Below are 14,065 nucleotides of genomic sequence, written 5' to 3'. Positions count from 1 at the left end.
CTCATGTTCTGGATTCTACTGCTAGCCACAATCAACCTTTTAATAAAAACAATCTTGGCAAAAATGGCATCATCGAGATAATTGTCTCATGATGCAAATATTGCAACTAGGACGGGTAAAAATTGAGTTTTACATATCCATCATGGGAAAAATCAAATTTTCCTTGATAATGATGTAAATAATGGCAATTTTCTTACTTAAAAACTCTGAAATACTCTGTCCGGAATCGGATTGATTAAGTTCTGTAATATGTCTGCTAACTCTATCAAGCTGTTTTTTTCTTCACTTTCATAGAATTATTCAAACGAAATAAATGTAGAATAACGATGTAATGCATAAAATGAAACAGGCAATAATCCTAATTTCGAACTAATTTTATACTGATTTTTAAGGTCATACAAACAAATATAAACAGTTTTTTTGCATTTTACACAGAACACAAAGCCGGACGACTTTTTTTAAAAGTCTACAATACAGATTTATTATTACTAACAAAATCCCTTCAAATGGATTCATTATATAGTTAAAAATATTCAACTATTTACCTTTTGGCTAAAAATATTGATCACCATCTTTGCTACGTTTTTTAATACTATCATGTACACAGTTTATCATTTCAGGATGGTTATAATTATTTTCAATTTTGTACTCAATAATTATAATACAAGAAGTTACTTAAAAACCTTATTATTAATATTCTATTGTAAAACAGTATTGAATAATTCTTAGGTTAAAATTATTTACTTTGATAAGGTTTAAAAAAAACAAATCTAACTTAGGTAGTTGTTATATCGTTGAGTGCGTACGTGCCCTGTTTGATCATATGAACGTGATGATCCCCGCCAACCAGAGATCACTGAATTTATCGATCGGATTAATGATACACAAAAGTCGTATGAGCAGTCTTGAGCACTACTCGGTCCTGCTATCTGCCTAGCCCAGCCAGTTAAGTACAGAACACCAATAACAGCCTTTGCAATAGGAATCATCAATCTCAAACATATTAGGTTTATATACCAAACAAACTGACCACATTGTACCATAAAATAGAAAATAACATTTGTACAAAATTTGGCCAAATGTGGCTGTGAATAGGGGAATAGTAATTAATGGACTAGGGATAACTCAAGAATGGTAAATCGTATAATAATAGTTCATAGGTCAAAATAAAACTCATGATAAGGGAAACGCGAATATGAATAGTTCAGTAACTTAACAATTATACAATAGGAAATATACATATTATATTGGTCCATAAATAGTTCTCAAAGTTACCATTCATAAATCTCCACGGGATATAACAATATAACCAGGTATATGTTTAACACCTTACGTAAACAATTTATTCAAGAATAAGGTGAGTTTAAATTCAAATAGTTTGAATAATTTTGTACCTATCTCCAGTTAACTAACCTTGGATACATCAAACTAGTGAACAGTACAATTTCTTTACGTGAAACACTTTTTCTTCATGTATTAACTTGAAGAAAGACAACTATTTCATTTGTATTGTATTAGTTATTAACCTGAATTATGTAGAGTACAACAACCGTGTTCTAAAGTAGGGATTTCTGATGAGAAAAGCATTATTTATAACACTTGTTGGATGTGTGAAAATGATTTTAAAGCTTATTATACAATTTAAAGAACTAAAATGTATTTGCTTTCTTGAAAACTTGAGAGATGATATTAAGTAACACTTAAAAGAACTATTTGAACGTTAAATATATACAAGACTAACAGTATTATGATTGATAACGTATTATTGTATGAATTTAACTTTTATTGATTTCATTCATTTCTTTTGAACATTTTAATAACATTATATTCATGCCTATGTTAAACATTCTGAAGGCTTCTGTACCTATGTAGAAAGTGATAAGTAGTATTGATGTAAATTTAAGCAAGATCTTGAATCAGTGGGGTGTGGTTGATTGAATTACGTTTTTATTAAGAAACAAAAAAGAAATTAAATTTGACATTTTTGACGTTTAGTAATCACTGACATATTATTAATTACCCATAAAACAAATACTGTATTTAGAAGGACTTTGACATATCTTTTCTACTCAGCATTATCAAGATTGTTCTGTATATGAAGTAATACATATTGATGCTTGATAATATCTGTTCCACTGAGATGATTCTATAAAATGGTATTAGTTAATTTGTAAAATAAACGACCTCAGTATTATTGTATAAAATATCTTGGCTCTTTCATTCTTAAAAACAGATATGTATCATCACATTAAATACAATAGAGTAAGTCATTGTGCAAACAAATAAATTATATATGGAAGATATTCTTCCGTCTTTTGGTCAAATTAATCAACGTTATACTCATAAATATATATATATATATATAACTTCAGTAGATATGATATCAGTTACTATAAAGTAATGCTCGTTGCAAGATATAAAGTCCAGTTGAGGTAGTAAGTCTTAGGATGTGTCTAATAAAATAATAAATGACTTTCATTTACTGAGTACGTTTCATGTAGGAATTAAAACTTTATATTTTATAAACATGACGGTAATAAATATTTAATCTGTTTTTTTTATAAATTCACTTAGTATTGTTTGTTTGAATCCTCCCATTGATGTTTTAGGACTGCAACTGGTCAGTCTCTAATTGGCATATGTGCATACTGTGCGTATTGCCTCGATGTAGCCTTAATTCACAAGCATGGGAAAATTCAAACAAACAGTACTAAATGAATTTCAACTTCACCCCATTGCACAAACAAGTGGCTATCAGGACTCAGTGGCCGAGTGGATAACGCGATGGCGTTTGAAGCGATGGTACTGGGTTCGAGTCCCAGAGTGAACATCAACTCTGAGATGCAGGAACATCCAACTGACGAGTCCCAAATAGGACGAAACGCGCGTCCTGGATTCCACTGCTAGCTACTATCCATTTTTGCTTACCATGTTTTTTTGATAGTTTTTGGTAAAATTAAAATGTCAAGCATTAAGCAGTAATTCTCCTTGCATCTGAATTCAACAATAATATAAGTATTAAAGTCTATAATTTATGGAATTATAAACAGATTTTTCTCAATTGTCTAAATGTAAGTGTGTACTCATTTTCAACATGTATGATAGTTTATCTGTGATAAACTGATGTCTTTGATAGCAACAAATTCGCTAATCCTGATGAACAAAATTTTATGACAAGAACGTAGATTCATTTATTTACGTTATTTTCTTAGTAGTTGTTTCAACTAGAAATAATCTTAAGAAAAGAAAAAAATTGATTGTTCATGTTAAAAGCAGCTTATCTACATACAATTGTCATGTATTATCATTTTACGTGAAATAACGGCCAATTACTTTATTAAATTACAGTATAATCACTCATTCAGATTCATTCAATCAGGAATCAAGAAACATTTTATGTACTTCTTGATAACTACATTTTAAAGTTGAATGGTTTCTTACGACTTTTTTTTAAAATATTAGACAAACTTAATTCACAATGAACTCCAAAGTATATGAATGATAAACATTTGCTCTAGTGATGCCGTGTTATACAGTGAAACATTAATTTTTATCACTGTATGTTTTGTTCATCACAAATTGTTAATCAGTTTTAACTTGACTTCGAATAGATTTCAGTTATCTTTAGTATTCATTGCACTATGCCAACTACTATTGTCCTGATATAGATATGGTTGTATAATTTAACAGTTTTGTTAAGTTTGGCCTAATCATTAGATCCTTACTTCACATTTTACTTTATTCATACCTAACTTCGTTAGATTATTATTCTTCATAATAGTAGCTCGACCCGTCATATGACTGCTAAGTTTCTTGATTTATATATCTAGATGGTTAATAATCGAATCTTTTAGGTTTTACCAGATAATGGCAAACATATTATATGATTTAAATGAATAAATAGAACCTTAAATAATGATTAAGTAACTGTAAACCTAAAGGAATTACTAGGTATGGTCTAAAACTTTAGTTATTTCATCTATCAAACAGGGATACAAATTGTACCTTACTACAATCCAATAACACAAATACTATAATACGCATAGATTTGTTCAATGAACCTTATGATGAAATAATTATGTTGGAGATTAGTTAAAATACTTAATGGGTTAAAATTGATGGGTTACAAACCGGATATTCAATCAATAAAAGTAAGCTGACTGAAAAAGTGAATTATGTTTTCGTAGTTTCCTCACTGTATTATACTTCTTCAACAATATCTTCAAACCCTAATCTTTCACATAATGCTTATACTCTTACTACTTCTACCACTATGGGATTTGAATCGACAACTTCATCTCTGTGCTAATGTGGTATGGCAACTCGAACTGATGTACGTACGTACGAAGTTCTACGTTGTGACTGACTGACTGAGTTTACTCATGTTTCCTCCATTATAACATTAAAAGTATGGGGTTTGTGAAGGTTATTAAATCCTGTTGATATCATAGATCTACCTCAGTGAGACAACTACTGGAAACCAGAAAGTACTGGGCTTGTGTTTCGTCCTATTATGAGACTCCACAACAGAGTGTGTCCAAGATCCTACCACAAGGGATCAAACCCATGACCATAGGTCTGGCGTGTGAGTGCCTAACCTTTGAAACGCTGAACCAGTATCCAACAGTGTTGATGTCTAACTTCAGTCAATTTTTACGATATCACACGACTATTTCGTATCTGCCTTGCACTCGACAGAACTAAACCCCACTGGTGAAAGCTTCTAACTGGAACTTCGGAAATTCACTCTCGAAGTTAGTCATCAATGAGTACATAATAGCAACAGCATATGGGAACTAAACAGTTGTCCAATGATTTCACTCTTCAAATGGTTGTCTAAACAAGGTTGGTTCTTATTCTTAGCAATATTAAAAAATTGGTTTTAGATTATAATTAAAAAAAATCCTTTGTTTAATGATAGTATTAAAATAAAATTCTATTATAATTCCCTTTTCTAACATGCATAATCCTTTTAATCTTTTATTCACATGTTTGATATTCAAAATATGTTTGCCAATTCATTGGTACTATGTTTGTGCAAAAATGTACTTACATTCATGGTTCGATATACTAACAAACGTACACAATCAACAATTTACAGTCAGCTAAGCAATATATGGAAACACATGGAACAGGAATGGGTAAGAAATTATTGATTATGCAAATTAGATGCATCAAAAGAAAAGATATTTCTGAATTTTGTTTTCTTGAATCTGAAAGTTTTTTTTCTTAATATCCAGTCAACTGACTGACTGATTGATTTACACGATGAGTATTTTATCAACAAATAGGAAATCAAATATTATGAAGTGATCATTATCTCAGTCATTGACTTGTTTCATTTTATCTATAAGGTTTTTATGTAATTTCTTTCAGTATAAACAAAATTGAGTGTTTGTTTGTTTTTATCATTTAAAGTGGATAAAATGAAAAGCTCAAATTTATATTTATATACTACCATAGCAAGATATCAAAAATTTCTGTTACTTATTCTTAAGTGTATTTATACATATGAATGCTTGAAACGGATTAAGACTGCTCATTTATATTCAGTTTATACAACGTAAAATTCATCTGTCATATAGCTTCTTGTTTCGTTCAAAAATATGTTTATTATCTACTACAAACAATCGAATAAAATCTATTGCTATTCGGAGTTAGTTCGATAATACTTATTCTGACAAAACGTAATGTCTTACAACAAAGTTGAATTCAGTATTGAGATGAGATTGTGGTCGGAGGTAGTTGACAAAAAACCCTGAACCTAGGTTTAGTGCTATTTGGCGCTCAACGGCAAGATGTGTCTGCTATCAACACGGGATTGATACTCTCTGATCAAAAAATTGTAAAGACAGCTCATTGCTGCAGAATGTTAATCGAGGCCCAAGTAGCTCAGTAGTAACGTCACTAACTGTGAAGATGGGTGACATATGATTGAATCTGTCAGACAGCATCAGTCCCCTCAAAATTATATGTACGCCTTGCTAAAGAGCGCCAAGTAGCACGAAACCTAGAATCAGGGTTTTCTGTCGACTATCTGCAATCACTATCTCATCTCAACATAGTGAACGAGATATCGAGTCACCTAGATCAGTGGCCACATTGCAACTTGGTCGATAGAGTTTGAACTGCACTAAGAAGGACTTGATACACGTGATATTGATCACTATCCAGTGATCAATCAATTGTGAATCCAGTATCAGTTTAAAAAGCTAACCATCAATCATAGTTGTAATTGAAGATCGATTATATTTCACTTTCTTAATTGTTCTCACTAATCACCTAACTTACTGGTGCTTCATTATTATCAATGAATACACATCATTGATTCTAACTTCTCTATCACTTTTATCTACCAAAATAAAGTTTACTAGTACTCTTGGTAATTATTAGTATAGGGTTAAAATTTAATGTTTCAGCACAGAACTTGATTAATTTGCCAAAAACGTTGCCTTTTAACAATTTCCGAAATTTCCCTATCTTAGATTTATTTTATAACCAAAAAAGGTTTAGGATTCAAACAAATCACTATGTAGAATGAGCTTAAGTATTCCTTAATAATGAATATACTTTGTTTTTTATCCATTATTTAGTTGAAATATTTAATGTGGACTTTCTATTCTAAACTAAAGAAATGCCAAATTATTGACTTTTAATGAAAGAATTGTTTAGTAATGATGGTCCTGTAACAAGACTAAAAGGTTATATATTCTGACCTAGAGGTAGTTTATATTTATATGTAAACAACAACCGAAAGCTGTCCAAATTAAGTAGAAATGATAACACTATCAACTTTTCGAAAATGTCCATCTTTAAACATAAATTGAAATTTGTCAATATGTAGTAGTAACTGAAGGTGGAATATCTGCCAGCAGAAGATTAAATTAAAGAGAACAGGATAGGAAACAGAAAGCAATTGTAATAACAACAGAATTAAAATAATCATAAAGTATGTAAAGAACAGCTGAAGGAAGATGTGCAAATAATCTTTTTATTCATGTCCTCTTTAATTTGAATACCATCAGATTAACTCTGATTATATCAATGAATTTTAGGTTTGTTTTATTTCTCTATTAATATTATCAGACGGGGTTTTGTGGAGATTTAGTATTTTCATAGTTGAAAGCGTGAGTCAATTGAAGCTAGACCACCATGGAAAACCTGGAAGCACTGGACGGCCGTTTCATCCTATTGTGGGACTCCTCAGCAGCGCGCATCCACGACCTCGCCTCGCGAGATTCGAACCCAGGGCCTATTATTGTTTAATCATTTCTATTTGATGGAAAATATTTCAACTTGTTTATTAATAAACTATCTTACAGTTATAAACCCCTTTTTTAACATTCTATCTATTTTCTTTTATTTATAGGTGAATCAGAAACTTATGCTATATTATTTCAGCATACACCTTGTTATGATCTGATACCAGATAGTGCTAAACTTATATTATTAGATAGTCAATTAACTGTAAGTTGTTATTATCTATAATCTATTATTTACAAATAGTAATTGATACATTTACGTTATATTATTGCAAGTGAAAGGTTTAATAAGAGTCATATATAATTTGTAGTTATGAGTACTTTTGTTTATATTATGTTAATATACAACTAACAATTAAATGAATGTATAAGAACTTTCGTCTAAATTAGAGGGAATAGTTTCATAGTATTTGGGCGCCGAGTTGATGTAAGACATTAAATAAGAATAATATATTTGTAAAATCTCAGCGAATGAATTTGAAGTAAACCCAACTTTTCGCTTGGCAAGGAAATATTTCCTTGAAAAAGCTTGGACGAGATTGCCAGGCGAAACGTTGGATTTACTTCAAATTCATTCTCTGAGATTTTATAAATATATTATTCCTATTAAATGAATGGAAAGTAACTTTCCTAAAATTGTATATAAAAGTAATATCATTTACTTAATTAATAATTATTAACATTCAGAAAAACAAAAACTAATATTTCTCGGAAATAATAGACAGTAATAATGTGGTAAATACATTTTTAACAAAATTGACTAAATGTGTGAAAATTATATTTGAAATAATCTGAGCGATTGAAATTGAAATAATTCCAACGTTCTACCACTATGGAATTTGAATCGACAACTGCATCTCTGTGTTAATGTGGTATGGCAACTTGAACTGATGTACGTACGTACGTACGAAGTTCTACGTTGTGACTGATTGACTGATAGGGACTAAACATAAAGAATAGAAAATGTTGTTGCTATACTTGAAAGTTTGAATATACATGAATCCGTAAATTTAAACTAGTATACTTTTGAAATATCCCAGTGATAAAATCATAGGATATATCATGTAACACTCATTTTATGTATGATAGTTAAATACAACAAACAAACAGGTGCATTTGATTCTCATAGTGAATAAGTGTAATTTTTTACACAAATGAATGAATAAACTAAGTAAATATGAACCTTTGATACTGTAACAACTCTAATCTGTTTGTATTTTTCTCAGGATGACAAGTATTAAACCAAATACTTATTTGTAGTAAGATAGTGAACTAACGAGCAGAAGCCAATAATCGATTTTCCAGTACATACACTAAAAACAATACATATTTTAAAGAAATTAGAGAAAACAATAAGGTAAAAAAAAAGTGATACTGCGAAAATATATAACATTTTAAAGGTCCATGCTTGGGTTAGAAAGAGACTGAATCACCTAACCTAGAACAGCACATAGATTATAACGGTAATGTTGGTATCTGACTTGATTTTCTTCTATTTGCTATTTACTGTTGGTGAACTTTCCAAAGAACTTAAACTGTTCCATACAACACTAATTCATAGTAAATATTTTTATTTATTACGGTTATACTTCACCAACAACAAACAGTCCAATGAGTTACTTTTGTGGGATTCTTGTACAAATAAAACCCACCGTGATTCGTAACTGACATCAGCTGGCGTACTTTACAAATTAGTAAACATTAGTCATGTATGTAGTCCTAAGATGAAACACCTCAGAAATGGGCCTTCTCAACCATGAGGCAAATCAATTCTCTGACCTTCGAGTGTTGTTGCGAGCAATATGCTATTTAGTAGCTTCCAAGTGCATTCAAAGTCATTAGTCTGTGTTACAAATTTTATAAGGGCAATGATGAGACAGAGTAGATCTGCATCATACATTTTTAACAATCTTTTCAAAAATATACCTATCAAGGCATCTCATTTTCAAATAAATTCTATCTCTTCATTGTTCTATCAAAATTTCATGGTTTTGTCAAATTTTGATAGAAACAGTTTTTAGTAATCAATCACGTTATCAATAACCAGCAAATAAATAAACTGTACTTTTAAAATTTATCCATAATTTTATTTTCTTTTTATTTATCGCTTTGTTTATCAGATAGGTAAAGCATTTAAGGCACTTATTTACAATGGTATACGCGCTGCTCCAGTATGGAACTCAAAAAATCAAAATTTTATTTCAATGCTTACTGTAACTGATTTTGTACAAATGTTAAGCTACTGTTGGAATCAAACTGTACCATCGAATATTGCTGAATTGAAAAATATACAAATTGATGATGTGGATCAAATAACAATACAAAAATGGAAAGGTAAATTTATATCTAGGAAATATCAATTTTTTAATAATCTTGAGTAAAATGGAAATCTGTTAGACTGATTACTGACGTCAACATGTAGTTAACGAGATCTCAAGTGGGAAGAACCAATTTATTATTTCATACAAAATTGATAAATATCTTGGTAAAATATGAGAACCATAATTTAAATACTTCGTTTGTAAATCTTCCATTGATTGTCCTTTTCATTCTGTCTCTTTCTTTCAATTTACTATTGCTTTCTATTTCCTTCAACTCCATTTTCTTAGCTTTACGCTTCCAGCTATCAAAAGTTTGGTTAATGTTACAGACTACTTATGTCTGGATATATAAGTAGCATGCGCCACAAATATATGTTAAAATGTTTGTCAGAAATAGTTAATAAAAGAATGAACGTATATATATATATATATATATATATATATATATATATATATATATATATATAAAGCAAATGCTACCATTGTAAATAAGGGATCGATTGATGCTGTCCAGCCCTAGTTTTAACTTTCTGTATCATTTATTGCCCAGCGTGATTTACTGGATAACAAAAGATCTTAAAGTTCTTTAGCGGTTATCAGTTAACGTGAATTAAATGATTTAGGTCTTATGATGTTAACCTTTTCTCATTTTTAAAAGAACTAATTGTGCATACTACTGTTAACTTTGAACTTGAAGTAAAATAACTCTCAGATGCCATCTACTTTACAATTACGATTATAAAACTTACTGGAGAACCATTGTGTTTAACGCAATGTATTTTTTGCTGGAACCTTGCTAATATTCTTCTAGATCTACCGTTTATAAATAATATATTTTCAGTTCAGTAGTTAAAGGTATTTTATTTTAAACCGTATGTTAATAATCACTATCTAACCGTTTTTATAAACAATTAGTTTTGAAAACATATTTGTTTATCTATATCGAAGGTCATATTTGTAAGGAAATATTTATCAGTTCATAAAGGATTATTGTAGAACTAAATCGCATGTTATATCTACATGTGATAAACGTGATTTCAAAGTCATTCTTCTTATGCATATTATGCTATAAATGACTTTATGAATCTATATACATATAGCATTAAATATGTCATTTCAACAATAAAATATTTACATATTGCAGCCTGAAAAAAACAAGTGCTTTTTCAGTATTCGTTCTTGATACTTGGTATAGTTGGGGTGTAACCCCAGTTCTTAAACTATAATGTTATTTGTCAGTGTCAAATTGTGGAAACTTATGAGTTTCACTAAAATTATGAACCCATCAATGATAATTATCATGTATTCACTAGGTAATAGCTTTGAGAGGGAATTCTCGGAATTCTGATTTAAAGTTGTAACTAGTAGGGTCCAACTGTGTCGAGTGTGAGGCAGTCACTCAACAAAAACAATGTGGCATGATCGCAAAATATCGTGAATTATTTGAAGTTGGACTTTAACACCATTGGATACCAGATCAATGGTGTAGAGCTTAAGAGTTTGTGTATTTACACCAAAAGTCCTGAGTTTTATCCCGAGTATGGGATTGTAAGTGGGCACTGCTGAGAAGCCCCGTACTGTGTGGAAACGGCTGTTCGATGCTTCCAGATTTTAAATGGTATTCTAGGGTAGACTGAAATAGGCTAATATAAACAAGTGGAAATGGATGAAAATCAGAACTGTAATGCAGTGGATATTAGCTAACTGTTATAACCATTGACGCACTCACCACGAGAATCGAAGGTTCCAAATTTAACATCTCACTAGATGATATTTTGCATTTTTATAAGATCTCATTGAAATTATGAAACAAATGTTCAGTTTTCCTTCATTGATAATGCTTTTGTAGTTAAAATAAACTATCATCAATTTATAAGCAAAGATGGATAGTGGCTAGCAGTGGAATCCAGGACGCGCGTTTCGTCCTATTTGGGACTCGTCAGCTGGATGAACCTGCATCTCAGAGTTGATATTCACTCTGGGACTCGAATCCAGTACCTTTCGCTTCAAACGCCATCGCGTTATCCACTCAGCTACTGAGTTCTCTATGAATTTCCTTAAAATGATCATCAAGTTAAAACTCAAATTAAAAAAATAAGATTTTGTTTGCACATGGAAAAAGGATTTAAAACTCACTCCAGATAATATTTAGAAATAAAGACAAAATTTCAGAGATATGTTTATAAGTGAATTTGGATCGAATCAGCCAAAACTGATAATACTTCTGCTATTATATATCATCCCAAAACTATTTTGTCTAGTATATCATATTTTTTATAGAGTTGAGATCATGAGTCAATTGAAGCTAGACCACCATGGAAAACCTGGAAGCACTGGACGGCCGTTTCATCCTATTATGGGACTCCTCAGCTCTATAAATTACTAAAATCTCCACAAAACCCCTTCTGATATCATATTTTTATTCAATTTAGTGTTTGTAAGAGAAAACTAATTCAGATTCCAAACACTTCGTTGATCATAACAATTTTGAAACTATTTTATCACTGAGTTTTGTATATTCTCCTATATATTTGTTTATGGTAGAAACAGTAGTGAAATAGTGAATCAGAAATGTTGTAATCTTAAAAATTGCATTTACCAACTAATAAAGCCTAAAAATGTATCCATAGAATGTATGTAGATAAATTTAGGCAAATCCAATCATAAAATAATTTTCAGATATATTAACTGTTAAATGAATCAGACAGTCTATACGTGTCTATTATCTTTACTAATTCATTCACTCGATGATTCAGAACAAAAGTTATAAACAATGTAGTTACCAATCTACAAAACTCAGATTTTTGTAAATCCTAATATATTATTACTTTGATTAGGTTATTAGTATTGAATAACGAGACATCAGTAAAAACAATCTTGTTTTATTCTTCATTCATCGGAAAATACAAAACAGATCATTTCGTTTGCAAAAATAAAAAAACACATTCAAGTTTCTTACCTGTATCCAAATAAACTAGTTATGATTATTATTATTATTTAAATACATAAATATTGGTACAAAGGGGATATATATGCGCCGCACAAATCTCATTTGATTTGTGTGAGGGCTCTGATACTGCCCGGGTGCCCAAACCAAAACAGGTGGGGGCCACACCCGGAGCCTTCGACCTAAAGGTCTAATCCACAAGACAGTGGAGCATCGTGAGGAGATACAGTCCCATGGTAGCCGGTGACCAACGATTGATTCATACGCCATTTGTTCCTTCAGGATACTGGAGCCCATGTGCATCATTGGGTTGGAATCAGGGTTTTCCAACTGCCCTAGGTGAACTTTCCGTGTCCAGTAACCCGGTTAAAGCGCCGGACATTCGCTTTTCGTCCTCTCACTTTCGTAAACAACACCCCGCCACGAGAAGGTAGTGAGTAGGACTTCCCTGGCAGAGACTATATACGCGTTGCCATGTGAGAGCATTTCGAGAGGCAGAGCAGACTTTGCCCACTCTCAGCCGTACTAGGGCATTTGGGGGCAAAAACTAGTTATGAAAATGTTCTTGTTTCAACCTTCGCTCACATATCTATGCAATCATATAAGCTGTTTCTAACAAGCTTGTTAAAGATTTTCTGCATCCTTAATGCAATTCATATTTCTTATGGAGTTCGATTTTCAGATAATGAAGAAGGCTTTTAGCTCAGGTGGACGATTTTCGTAGAGTTACATTCTTTTAGCTGGATAATTTAACCGTCACGCTTTAATTGTTATTTTAAAAAAACATCATAAACAAAATTCAGATGGAAGTCAGGTATTCGGAGTAGCATCATTCACTGATTAAGGAAGTATGAAAAAAGTCACTAAGGGATCGAACAATGTAAATATATCAGTACCGTAAGTGATCAACCACAAACTCGATCTACACTGTGATTATAAATATGATCATGATACTAGCTGTAACTAGCTCATGGACCTAACAAGTTATTCGATTATTCGACTATTGGAGCTAATTGTTCAGTAAAACTCAAAATGGCACAGTAACAGATGTTTGCTGAACTCAATCTTCACTTTTCATTATGTTTTCAAATCAAATAGCACTTCCGAATGATACATATTTGCTAGGGTTAATAGCGGTCTTGTTTATTTTACATAACGTCATATACAAACAAACGAGATTATATCTAAGTGAAATAGCTTAGATAACATAAAAGTAAGTGATTACGTAAATCCTTTTCTCAGTATGAGGTTGTGGAAATTGTTAAGTTTTTGATTGAGATCATGAACTGATTGATGTAGGACCACCATTGAAAACCTGGAAGCACTGGACGGCCGTTTCGTCCTAATATGGAGCTCCTCAGCAGAGCTCATCCGCGACCCTGCACATGTGATTCGAACCCAAGACCTCCGGTTTCGCTCACAAACGCCTAACTTCTAGACCACTGAGTCAGCATCCAATCACCGTTCAGCGCTTCCAGGTTTTCAATGGTAGCCTAACATCGATCGATTCATGATCTAAATCCTTTTAGTTAACG

The 14,065-nt window shown here is 31.5% G+C and overlaps 1 protein-coding gene and 1 non-coding gene across 2 annotated transcripts in view; both read left to right on the top strand.

Annotated features, from left to right (window-relative positions):
• The window catches only part of Smp_127420 (unnamed protein product), a gene marked incomplete at both ends in the record, with an annotated part of 47,792 nt that overhangs the window by 22,127 nt on the left and 11,600 nt on the right, over nucleotides 1-14,065 (top strand). Inside the window, 3 exons of the mRNA XM_018792027.1 lie at nucleotides 5,102-5,141; nucleotides 7,370-7,467; nucleotides 9,383-9,596. Of these exons, the coding sequence (XP_018644929.1) occupies nucleotides 5,102-5,141; nucleotides 7,370-7,467; nucleotides 9,383-9,596 (352 nt within the window). The remainder of the gene's footprint in view (nucleotides 1-5,101; nucleotides 5,142-7,369; nucleotides 7,468-9,382; nucleotides 9,597-14,065) is intronic.
• Nucleotides 2,763-2,828, top strand: Smp_tRNA_01272_Gln_TTG.1.1. The gene has a single exon. It is a non-coding gene (tRNA).

Source organism: Schistosoma mansoni, assembly GCF_000237925.1.
Source record: "Schistosoma mansoni, WGS project CABG00000000 data, chromosome 1 unplaced supercontig 0010, strain Puerto Rico, whole genome shotgun sequence".
NCBI lineage: Eukaryota > Metazoa > Platyhelminthes > Trematoda > Strigeidida > Schistosomatidae > Schistosoma > Schistosoma mansoni.
This window is presented reverse-complemented; position numbering and strand designations above follow the sequence as displayed.